This window comes from Ursus arctos, unplaced genomic scaffold (genome assembly GCF_023065955.2).
Source record: "Ursus arctos isolate Adak ecotype North America unplaced genomic scaffold, UrsArc2.0 scaffold_16, whole genome shotgun sequence".
Lineage (NCBI taxonomy): Eukaryota > Metazoa > Chordata > Mammalia > Carnivora > Ursidae > Ursus > Ursus arctos.
The window spans coordinates 33,333,543-33,346,307 of record NW_026622830.1 but is presented as its reverse complement, the minus strand read 5'-3'; the positions used below and the strand labels follow the sequence as shown (position 1 = coordinate 33,346,307).

The 12,765-nt window shown below is 41.4% G+C and overlaps 1 protein-coding gene across 6 annotated transcripts in view; it reads right to left on the bottom strand.

Moving 5' to 3' along the window:
* PLCB1 (phospholipase C beta 1) overlaps positions 1–12,765 on the bottom strand; it is a 661,927-nt gene that overhangs the window by 34,247 nt on the left and 614,915 nt on the right. For 2 of the 6 annotated variants that reach the window (XM_044385692.3, XM_044385690.3), the window contains one exon: positions 387–11,122. The exons of the other annotated variants lie outside the window; for them this stretch is intronic. In XM_044385692.3, coding sequence (XP_044241627.2) covers positions 11,090–11,122 — 33 coding nt within the window. In that variant the 3' untranslated portion in view covers positions 387–11,089. Of the gene's footprint in view, positions 1–386; positions 11,123–12,765 lie in introns of those variants that run through there. 6 annotated transcript variants of the gene reach the window in all.

The following is a 12,765-nucleotide window of genomic DNA, read 5'->3' as shown; positions in this document are numbered from 1 at the left end:
GATTCTATTAATGCAAAGCTCCGAAACTTCTAGATGAACTAACCTCAATATTGGCTGAAGTTAGAATGGTGGTTCCTTCAGGATGAAGCTGTTATTGATTAGATTGGAGCATGAGGGAAGCTTCTGTGATGTTAATAATATTCTGTATCTTGATGTAAGTGACGACTTTATAACCTTTTAAAAAATTGTCAGCTATGCATTTATGACTTGGGCATTTCATTTTTTCCTTTCAGGCTTTCACCTATGGACTAATATTCTACTTCACTCCTTACTATTCCTTTGATAAATGCGCTTTTTTTTTTTTTTCCTGGATAAGCCACTTCTCAGAAACCTCAACACATATATGTGTTTTTATGTTGTCTTTAAATTCATGCAGTGGTTAGAGGTTTTGTTTTTTTTTTTAAGATTAATGTATTTATTTTAGAGAGAGAGTGTGGGGAGGGGCAGAGGGAGAGGAAGAGAGAGAGGGGCTCAAGCAGACTCCCTGCTGAGTGTGGAGCCTGACACAGGGCTTGATCTCATGACACTGAGATCATGACCTGAGCCAAAATCAAGAGTCAGATGCTTAACTGAGCCACCCTGGTGACCCTGTGACAGGTGGTTATTAAGGATACTTCCACTCAGCAGCTGGGTGATGCTCACCTTACCTCCCAGGCCCTTGTCTCCCCATTGGTCATATGGACTGTTGCACTATAGACGGTATAACTTCTGCCCATTACCCAGGAGCCGTGAGAAAATCAGAGCCTACCTCCAGACACTGGGGGCAGCCAGGGATGTGATCACGCTATTGTACTAAGCTCCAATTGCCTATAGGATCTAGCACTGGGGAGGTAGAAATGGCAGGTGAACAGTATAAGAAAACGATAAACATTACAAGGGAAGAAAGAGGAGGGGAAATGAGAGAGCAAACAATGCTTTTGGAGATTTGTGGTGACTTCTGGAGTATTCCACTCTTAGTCTCTGGAAGTGACCCTGCCCACACTTAACCATCAATCCCAGAAAAGGTAAGCGCTTCTTTCCTCACACTTTGCTCTTTGTCTGGGACTGACTCTCTGCTCATATGACTTCTGAAGACAAGGGAGAGGTGAGTAGAGTGGGTTTCCTGGACACCTAGGCCCATCCCGAGAACACTGGGAACACCAGGATATGGTCGGCTGGATCCTGCACCTTGAGGATACCTTCCACTTCTTGGGATGGTCCCTGACATCAGCTCCAGAGCAAGGGAAATACGGTAGTTGAACAGAGTGGGCAGAGTGGCTGTTCTCCCTTCCAGGGGCAGAGCCCAAGGCTGACAATAGACTCTTGCCTGGTTAGAGGGGGTTGGGTTTCCATGGCTCAGTCCTGGAGGATAGCTTCATTGTTCATGAAGAAAAATACTCTGTAATGCAGCAGTTTTCTAAAGTTCTTCAATTGGGGGTTAGAAAAACAATTAACCTGTCTTTCGCAAGATGTAACAAGAAGATATTCACTAATGTTGGTAGCTTCAGCTAAGGAATGACACATAGTAATCTCAGATGTGGCTGAAATGCCAGAAAAATTAAGAGGCAGAGAAGAACTACAAAATAAAGAAAAAGGGAAATGGGGTGGAAGCAGAGGGCTGATGGGAACAAGTGCAGTGACCATGGCAGACCTCACTAATCAATCGTGGCAGGCTTTCAGGATGAGCCTAGATAGTCACAGAATCCTCATCAAAGTCCCAGACATCTACCACCATGCATTGGAACTGGCATGCTTACGCTGTATAGCAAACCGTGCTGTCAGGGTAAGGCACTTAGGGACTGCAGGTCGGGTAGGCAGTCAGGGTTATTTTGCAATCCAGTATATATCCCCAAACAACAACCATCTCCTAGGTATGACCTGTCGAGGCAGGGCTCGTACAAGCATATACACATATCATAAATTACAAGGGACCTTAAACAACAGGAGGTTAGTAGTTATTAATGCTAATGCCTATAGGAGGAAGCAGGGGTGGTGGTGGTATGTGGCTGTGGTGGTGACTGGGGCTAAAGGGAGCACATACGACCATCTAAAGGGGGAGTTCATTTCCCAGGTCCAGAGAAGTACTGCCAAGTGGGAACTTCGACCCCAAATGGCTAGGTCTTCCAATATTCAAAAGAAGCCAGGAAACATTTTAAAATGGGAAATCTGCTTTTTAAAAGTTGGAATCCAATTCAGAAAGAAAATAAAAGAATGCTAAAGGGGCACCTGAGTGGCTCAGCTGGTTAGGCGTCTGACTCTTGATTTCAGCTTGGGTCATGATCTCAGAGTCATGAGTTCAAGCCCCGTATGGGGCTCCATACTGGGCATGGAGCCTACTTTAAAAAAAATAAATAGAAAGAAAGGGAAAGAAAGAAAGAAAAAGAAAGAAAGAAAGAAAGAAAGAAAGAAAGAAAGAAAGAAAGAAAGAAAGAAAGAAAAGTAAAGATAAAAAACCCCACTATAACAATGTGTGAGTCAAATAAATTATATCTGTTGGTTTCAGCCTGATCGTCAGTTTGTAAACTCTGGTTTATAGATTTTGCTTGGAATAGAATTGTCAGAAACAGGGCTCCTGGAGCAGGTCAGGGAATTCTTATTCCTACTTCTTCAGATATTTAGGATGAGAATCGCTGATTAACTGCTCTGGATAATTTAGCCTTTTATCTTTTCCTGACCAGGTAAGGGGAGCCCAGTCTGGTATCTCAGGAATATGGATCTCCATGATTCATGAGCACTGTTGGTACACCGACGGCCCCTTGAATGCTGAGCACATTTCCTGGCTTTGTAAGCAGAAGTAGAAAATGTGCCCATGGGTATTTTCCAGCGGTTTGCTTTGCCCTGAGGCCAAAGGGTCTGCTCAGGCTGTGACAAACATTAACTGCACAGCCCATCTCCTTTCCACCAAAGACCAGACTCCACTGGGAGTTTCATTGGAAAGCTGCGGTACATTTCAATGGAAAGCCCTTGAGATTAGGAAGGCTGTGTTTTAAAGAGACCATGTAGGCTAGTGGTTTCAAGAATATGAGTCTAGAGCCAGATGCCTTGCTTCACATCTCAACTCTGGCCAGTGGAGTGTTGCATGAGCTTGGGCTCCTGCCCAGTCGCCCTATCTCGGTTTCCTTGCATAACATCAAGATGATAGAGTCAACCTCATAGACACTGCTTGGGCACCCAGAAAGAACTCAATCAAATTAGCTCTCATTATCCCAAAATCCCAAAGCCAGGGCTTAGATTGACTTGCTGGGTGGAAAACCCAGATGGATGCAGTGCCCACTTGAATGTCTGGCTTCTCTTTTATTTCTCAGGCCACACATGACAATAGCATTCGAGCGGAAAGAGCTCCCAGAAGCAGAGGGTGCAGCCAGCTTAAATCTCTCTAATTTTCTCAAAGCCTGCAGCCATTCTCTCCTGGGATAGACCATTTGGAAACTCCAAGCGTTTGGCTTCCAACTCCCCCAAACATGATGCATCTGCAAAAGCATGACAGATTCCCCATTTGACGTTCCAAGTGCGGTTTCCAGGATCTGACTAGCACTGAGAGTGGTGAAACAGGGGGGAAAAAGAGGGGAAACTTGTCCTCTTTGGTCTTGATTCTCTTGCAGAGTTTGTCTTTCCCAGTGAACCCTGTGGATTGTCTGCTTCAGAATCTCCTGGGAAAGACTGTGAATGAGGCTCTCAGGCCACCCCAGACCTTCTAGGACACCACCTTTAGATCTGGACAAAGGGCCCCTCATAGCCCCCTTCTGGCCTCCTCCACACACACACTCCTCACAACGCAAGCGTCTCTGGAAACGTGGCCTCTGGAATGCTGGCGAACCTAGGTGGGGCTTCATAAGAAATAGATTTGGTCTTTCTGTCTCATTCCTGGCACAAAGCTCCTAAACCCTTAGAATTTTCTAAGTGATAAGAGTGGGGGGGGGGGTTTGTTTGTTTTTGTGATTCGCAAGGAGTCCCTTTCATCCCATCTGAGTTTTTGCCAATGCGATGACTTAAGGTAGGGCCCCCAGATAGCCTCAGGATGAGCTGATGGCCAAAAGGCCCAAGCGATTAGAGCATTGGAACTTTCAGCCCCTAGTACCACCTTCTAGGGAAGGGGCGTAGCTGGAGACTGGGTTATAAAAACTCTTGAACAACAGCATTGAGAGAGTTTCTGGGTTGCAGAACGTATCCGCATGCTGGGAGGTGGCACACCCCAACTCATGGGGACAGAAGTTCCGGTGCTCTGTCCTTCCAGACCCTTCCAGACTGTGCCCCACATACCTCTTCATCTGCTGTTCATCTGCTGCTGTTGTATCTTTCATAATAAACCAGTTAGCATAAGTGACTTTCTTAGCACTGTGAGACATTCCAGCTAATGATCAAACCTGAAGAGGGGGTTGTGGGAACCCCTGGTTGGTCAGAGGTATGGGTGGCCTAGCATCTCAAGGGGGGCAGACTTGTGGGACTGAACACTTAAGCTGTAGCATGTGTGCTCACTCCGGTAGTTAGTATCAGAGCTGAATTGAATTGTAGGACACCCAGCTGGGTTCGGACAATTGGTTGGTGTCAGAAAACACCCCACTGGGATACCAGAATGCCCTTCTAAATGGCCCCTAGCCATCTTTCCAGTCCCTCACAGTCTGCCTCCCATGTTTAGTCCTCTTGAGAGCTGACCCTGCAGTCATTTTGCACATACCTGAGTCTCAGGGGTCACCTAGGGATGGACATTTGAAGAGGAGGAAGGACAACCTTGAATAGATGTACTGGGCATCCACACCTATGCACAGATGATCCTTTATGGCACAGAAAGAACAGAGGTGGGGTGGGAGTGGGAAGAAATAAGGTTTTACTTTTGCCTCTCTGGTCCTGCAAATATTAGGAGATGGGTGGTCTTGACCTTCTGAATCAGACTTTCTAAAGATGGTGGCTAAAAATCTTGCTGCAATGGTCACTAAATTGATTTTTTAAAAGATTTTATTTATTTATTTGAGAAAGAGAGAGAGAAAAAGCACACACGAGCAAGGGGGAGGGGCAGAGGCAGAGGGAGAAGTAGACGTCCTGCTGAGCAGGGAGGCTGATACAGGACTCCATCCCAGGACCCCGAGATCATGACCTGAGCCGGAGGCAGATGCTTAACTGGCCGAGCCACCCCGGCGCCCCTCATTAAGTTGATTTAAACAGAAATTCTCTATCTTGGCTGCACATTGGAACCACTTGGGAGCTTTTAGAATGCCCAAGCATCCCCCTAAACCAATGACCTGAGGATCTTTGGGGATGGGACCTAGCCATCAGTACCTCGCAAAGCTTTCCAAGTGATTCCAATAGTTAAGCAAGGTTGAGAGCCCTTGAGATTAGGAAGGCAGAGGAACAAGTACCATGGGTTATGTGCAAGGGGTCAGGGTGATAGAGGTGGGGGTTATGGCAGAAGGTAAATCATGGCCTTCCTGAGGCGACAGCCTCTACTCCTCTCCAGCTGACTGTTGCCATGCGTGCAAGCAAGGCCCACTCTGGCTAGCTCTTCCCAGAGTTGCAGCGAAGCTTCACATGCCTATATGAAATTTCACACTTTGTAAATGTTAGTCACTAATCCTGAACTGTGTGCACCAACACTACACAAGCCAGGTGAAACAGCCACTGTCACGATGTGGTGTTCGGGCTGCTCGCTCGGGCTTCTGAGTTAGAATCCTCCTACTCAGTGCAGTCCAGGGACCAGCAGCCTCAGCATCGCCTGGGAGCTTGTTACAGTCAGACCAGGAAGGTGGACATGTTATAAAGTCCGCCCAGCCCTCCTCTTAGAACCTGCATTTCGATAGGATCCCCAGGTGATCTGCATGCACGTTAAAGTTTGAGACTCACTAATGAGCAGGTTACACCACTATGGCGATAGCAAAACCCAGACTTTAGGTGTGATTCCAGTTCCTCTGAGCTTCACAGTTATGGAGTGACATAACCCCTGACGCGTGCCTTCAGTAATCAAAGCCTCCCCCACAGGGAGACTTGGCACCACCTGGACCTACCACTCGCTCTGTCCCCGTTGTTAAAATCAATATTTGTGGCCTGTCAATCATTTTCTCCTACCTTTCTGAAAGGTGAAATAGAGGAGAAGCTCTTCCTTCATCTTTTTTTTTTTTTTTAAGATTTTTTATTTATTTATGTGACAGAGAGACAGCCAGCGAGAGAGGGAACACAAGCAGGGGGAGTGGGAGAGGAAGAAGCAGGCTCCTAGCGGAGGAGCCTGATGTGGGACTCGATCCCGGAACGCCGGGATCACGCCCTGAGCCGAAGGCAGACGTTTAAGGACTGCGCTACCCAGGCGCCCCTCTTCCTTCATCTTTTTAAAAATTAAGACTTAATTGTCCCTCCCTCTCTACACTGTCCACTGAGGCCCTTGAAAGACTCATTTTAATGTCACCTCCTTGTGTTCACAGATTTGCTTCCTTTCAGTGTTCTCCCTTCCCTCAGCACTTTTATTATCCTGATTGTGCTCTTATCATTATGATTCAACTTAATGATGAAAAGCAGGATTTTAAAAAGCCTGGCATAACGGAAAGAGAATGGACATGCATGGAAGTTCAGCAAATCAGTTTCAAAGTAAACTTCTTATCTGGTCAATGAATGCAATTAAGTTCATTAGAGAGAAATCATGTTACAGGGGGTTTTATCAATTGTATTCATCATTTTCAACTAATAAACACAACTTTTAGCTTTCTGGATTTTCTGTATTATTGCCTATTTTCTATTTCACTGATTGCTGTTCTTGTTTTTATTTTTTTGAGAGAGAGATAGCAAATGCACAGAGCCTGACAAGGGGCTCGAACTCACAACCCTGAGATCATGACCTGAGCCGATGCCAAGAGTCGGATGCTTAAATAACCGAGCCACCCAGGCACCCCTCTGTTCCTGTTTTTAGTGTTTGCTTCCTTCTACTTTCTCTGGGTTTAATGTGCTGTTTCTTTTCTAGTTTTTTTTGAGATGGAAGCTTAGAGCTCCGACTGTCATCCTATCTTCTTTTCCAATATACGCACTGAAAGCTAGGCATTTCCTTCCAAACACTGCATAAGCTTCATTCCATATATTTTAATATGTTATATTTTCATTATTGTTCAGTTCAAAATGCATATATTCTCATTTTAATTTTGATTTCTTCTTTGACCACCCTGGGTTATTTAGAAGCATGTTGTTTATTTTCCAAATATCTGGGGATTTTCTAGTTATCTTTCTGTCATTGATTTCTAGCTTAACTCCAGTATGGACAAAGAATATACTCTGTATGATTTTAATAATTCGAGGTTTTGAGACTTGCTTCATGACTTAGCACATAGCCTCTGTTGCTAAATTTCCAACATGTGCTGATAAGAATAGGTATTGTACTGTTGTTAGAAGTATTAAATGTATGAAGTAGATTATGTTGGTCGTGTTACTCAAATCCTCTATACCCTTATTGATTTTTTTTCCTGCTTTTTGAGGGTATGTTCAAATCTCCATCTATGATTGTGGACTTGTCTAATTCTCCATGCATTCATTGACTAAAAGAAACCAAATGTAGTTGTTTTAATATCAGATGAAGTAGTTTTAAGGCTCTGTCTAATAGAAGTTTCAGAGATAATGGAAATGTTTTTTGTGCTATGCCATAGAGTGGCTACTAGCCCTGTGGCTCATAAACACTTGAAATTTGACTAGTGCAACTGAGAAACGAAAATTTTTAATTTGTTTATCTTTAATTTAAAATTAAATAGACACACAAGGGTAGTGGCTACTATATTGGATAGCATTATTTTAAGGCAAGAAAAATTAAAGGCGGGACATTTCATATTGATAAAAGGATCAATGTAATAGGGAAACATAGCAATACTAAATATGTAGCACCTAATAATTATATTTTCAAAGTATACAAAGCAAAAATGGACAGATCTAATATGCTTAGATACGTTTAAAGAGCTAATGCTTACAACACCGTCACTTCAACTACCTTTCCTGCCTCCAAAACACCAGAACTCTCTAGTCACCGAAAGAACTCATGATCTATTTTCTTGGGGAGAAAAGAATGATCTAGTGCCCTAAACCTGTACCCTCCAAGGACTCATGTTTATGCTCAGAGGATACATAGAAAAAAGATCCACTGAAATATGAGAAAAGGATACTAGAACTTCCACTTGCAAGAAAATTTAGCTTTACTTATACTTATTATAAAGCTTGGCACCATATTAGTGTTTGTCGGATGGTTATGGGTGCCACATGGTGCTCAAGGTCTTCTGAGGAAAGAGGAGGTTCCCACGTCCTCAAGGGTTAAACAGTGGTACCCTTGCTTATATGTTCACTTTTGGCATCCTGCAACATGCTCAGTTCTCATGTGGCCATGTTCAGTGGACTTACAGGCTACTTTGCCTATTTTAACTAAATAACGCCTCACCAAAGGAACGAAACCCTTGCCAAAAAAAAAAAAAAAAATGGAGATGGACCATAGTAGCAATTATGTAAGTGCTAAACAATAAAAAACTGGCAGAGTTGACCTTTCTCTTTTTCCTACATCATGAGATAATAGCAATCAGCACCAGAGGATCAGTCTAAAAAATAATATTATTACGAAGGCTCTTTGAAATATGGATTACTTTTCTATAGCCAACAACAAACCTTGCCCTAAGTGTATAACTATAGCAGGTTAATGAATGTGTGAAGCCACTATAATTAGCAGAACACTTAAAAATTAAGCATCCATTATAAAGTCAAACCTTTACAGCTGGTGGATGGGACTGACTGAGAAGGAGTGTAATGATGCAATGAACACAGCTGAGATGCGTTCTTCCATCTCTATCTTCAAATCTGTGCAAGAAATCTTTTCTTCCAGCACTGACAGTTATTAAACCAAGTATTGAAAAAACCACCTAAACTCAGGGCCAGTGCTTTGAATTTCTGAATCACCATGTTAAACCAAGACATTTGAAAATCACGAAGTCTTATTCAAACACATGTGCTCTCACTTTGAGAGCAAAGAGGTGTTTTGAATCATTAACAAATAAAACACTATTTTCATCTTTATTTCATCCTTTTCCATTATAATTTTAAAATATATTTACATATTATATATACATTAATTAAGTGTATGCGTTAGTCTAATAATACCTACAATGAATAAATAAGTAAATGAATATGCCTAAGGTGGGGTGAATGTTCACTTTGTAGGGGCGTGAAATCAGGAAGTTGGCCCTCAACTACTGGCCTAATATTTGATTTTGTATCAGTAGGAAAGTAAAAGTAATTGGGTTGCCAATGTCTAACTTTCACTTTCACAAAATGAAAATTTCCAAAGCCAGGAGGTCCTAATTTTCTAAATAATGCCTTACGGAGGTTCTGTATATTCATAGTGTAGAAGTTCCTCAAACTTTTTGTCTAGATAATGCTATCAGGTCATGATTTAGCCACAACTTGGTAAAACACAAAAGGGTGAAATATTGTGATTCCCCAAGTTCAAATACTCTTAGTTTCATCGCAGTAAATTTTGTGTGTTTTCTGATATTTCAACAAAAACCTCCATGTGCAATTAATACTAATTAAAGAATACATATTCAGAATGTATGATTTCTTCTCTTTCATTTTTTGACCTGTCGTTATTTTGAAATCATTTCACGTCAAGTATATGAATCGAACCTGTTAGGTACTGAATCCACATACTCTCTTTAGTTCAATATGAAATAATAAAATATACTTCAGTATATTTTGCATTGCCACAAAGTACTTTATGTGATTCAAAACCACACTTCTGAATAAATTGTAAGGCTTAGACTGACACATAGTCAAAGCCAGGAGTCATTAGCAAGAAATGATAACAATAAATAGCTCTATTTGATATAAAGTTGACAAAGAACACCAAATTTGATCTCAATATCAAGAATCCATATTAAAAACGTCATCATTCACTTTCTACGTAAGCATTTTTACCGATCAGTTGCCTATCCCCGCGCATGAGCAAGCTGGTCCTTGCCATTCTCTCCAGGCTTTCATGATATTGTAAAGCATGGCATTTGCAATGGTCAAATTTCATTCTATCTTACATCGATGTCATCATTTCCTTGTTTTGTTTCAATGTTATTACAGTTTGCAAGAGTGGCCACGTAAGCCAAGATGCTTTCAAAACTACAGATGTAGGCTATTCATTCTAACCCTGCTAGTAACTGGACAATGCTAATGTCTTATTTACATTTACTCCCTTCTTACTCCAAACCAGAGACCACAGCAGATAACCAGCTCTTTGCACAAAGCTAAAGAATCAAATTAAAGCCCCTCCAAACAAGTTCAACATCCCTACACAATGACTCCAAGAAGTTACCCTGAGTATGAGTCACACATCCAAGGACATGAGCTCAGAGTCAGCGGAGAATTTGAATTTGGATCCTGATCAGCTTCATGCACGTGAATACAGTTGTCAGAAAGTGTGGCCCGCGTGGTTAAGAATTTAGTTCGTCTATTAGCATTTACCCTGGAATTCTGATTTTAATATCAATTAGCACAAGCATAAGAGCAGACATTATAAATTGGGAGCTGCATGCCCAAGCTCACCAGTGCGCTTGCTACAGAGCCCCTGCCAGCAGAAGGATTTGTCTTATGGAAGGAGAGAGCTAGAAAGGCAGTAAAAGCTCAAGAGTCAACCGAACACAGAATGAAGAGACTGTTGATCTCAATTACTCTGACTGTGCTGATCTCCTTTTAATGAAGATCTATTTTAGAAGGAAAAAGGCAAACACATTAGCCTCATGATTCCCACAAGGGGAAAAAGAATTTGTCTTATTGTAATAGTCATGATAAGGGGTTCTGTTCTTTAAAATATAGCTACAGCTAAAGGTAATTAAGGTAAACGACAAAGTGCATTGTTTTAGAAATGACTCCATAAAATGACTTCATAGCCATTACTCACACATTTGAAGGAAGCTGCCTTGTGAGATAACACCAGGCTACTTCTGTAGATAGATTGCAATCATAGAAAATGCTGATGGAAAGTGTTTTATTAGTTAGTTTTTGGTTTTTTTTTTTTTTGCTTATAATTATTGTGGGATGCTATGCCTGCATATAAAAGAAAAACTGATTTCAAATTTAAAAAGGGGGAAGTCATTCGGTATGATGGATGGATCAGGTCACATTATTCTTGATGAGATTCAGTATGAAGTGGTATCTACAAAATTAAAAAGAAAATTAAGTCAATGGAGGGTTCCTTCTTGAATTTGTTCTTATAGCATTAATGAATTTATGGCCTCCAAAAAAAAAAGCATACTGGCCAAAGTTATTGGGAGTTATGAAAGCTTGGAACTTTTGAAGAGGGAGGCTATGTTTTGCTCTGAGATAATTTGCTCAAGCTTGTCCTTTACAGACTTTCCACCTTCCCTAGACCTCTTTCCATATCTTCTTCCACTCAACTCACAATGTCCTTTCCCTGGGTACTTTCTACAGACCAAGTATTCTTTTTTTTTTCTTTTTTCTTTTCTTTTTTCTTCTTCCTCTTCTTCTTCTTCTTTTTTTTTTTTTTAGCTCTTGTCTACCTATGTCAATGTCACAGAGCCTAACCCTTATCTTATGTCTTCACTTCACTTGGTTATATCACCCTAATGAGATTACCAATGACCTGAAAGGAGGGACCATGTCCTTTTCATCTTTAGAAGCTCACACTATTTTTGGACTGGCTGACTGGGGGACAGGACTATGCTTGGGTTCATATAGGAGACCCACTATTGCTGCTTCAATTCAGTCTTATGGGCCCTTATAGCAATCCTGCAAATGCTGGAGAATTCTCAGTGGTTCTAGGAGATGTGAACAGAACACTGGGGCAAATATGTTCAAACAAACAAACAAACACAGATCAGCCCTGAATCAAGTACTTGTTTTTAGAAGTACTAAAAAAAAATCTAATAAATAAATGAAAAGAAAGCAGGCTTTAGAGTTTGCCATAATCATGTCTGATGCTTAGTTTCTATAGTGAAACTAGTTACTTACCTGTTTGAGCTCTGTTTCTTCATTTGTAGGTGAGTGTGTATATGACACATACTATTAAACCTAGCCACCACTGGATCTGCTCCATCGTCCAATAGTTGAACAGAACAAAGGGCTGACCCTCCTAGTAAGAGAGAGTTCTCCTGATGGCCTTTGAATGGAAGTACTTTCTTGGTTCTCCAGCAGCTTCTGGCTTTTGGACTTGAACTGGGATATCTGCTCTAAAGATTTTGGACTTGTCAGCCTCCATAATCATGTGAACCAGTTCCTAAAAATAAATCTTGCAGCTCCTATTGGTTCTATTTCTTTATAGAACCACTTCCTTAAGGTCACCTTCTCAATAAAACCTTTCCTGATCATCCTTTAAGAATAGAGAACTAAAATAAAATAAGAGGAAAACAGAGAGGGACGCAAACCATAAGAGACTCTTAACTGTAGGGTACAAATTGAGGGTTGCTGGAGGGGAGGTGGGTGAGGGCATGGGGTAACTGGGTGATGGACATGGAGGAGGGCACCAGAAGTAAGGAGCACTGGGTGTTGTATACAACTAATGAATCACTGAATTCTACCTCTGAAACTAATGATATAGTATATGTTAATTAAATTGAATTTAAAAAATTTTTAAAAAGAATAAAAACTTCCATTCCCTATCCTTCTTTCTTCTTTTAATTTTCTGTGTAGTTTTATTTCCTCCCAGCATGCTATATGTTTTATTTCTTTATTTTACCTATTGTTTACCTATGAAATTTTATGGGAGTGGGGTTTTTTGCCCATTTTCTTTCCCACCGTATCTCCATTACTCAGAACAATGCCAGACACATAGTGAATGCT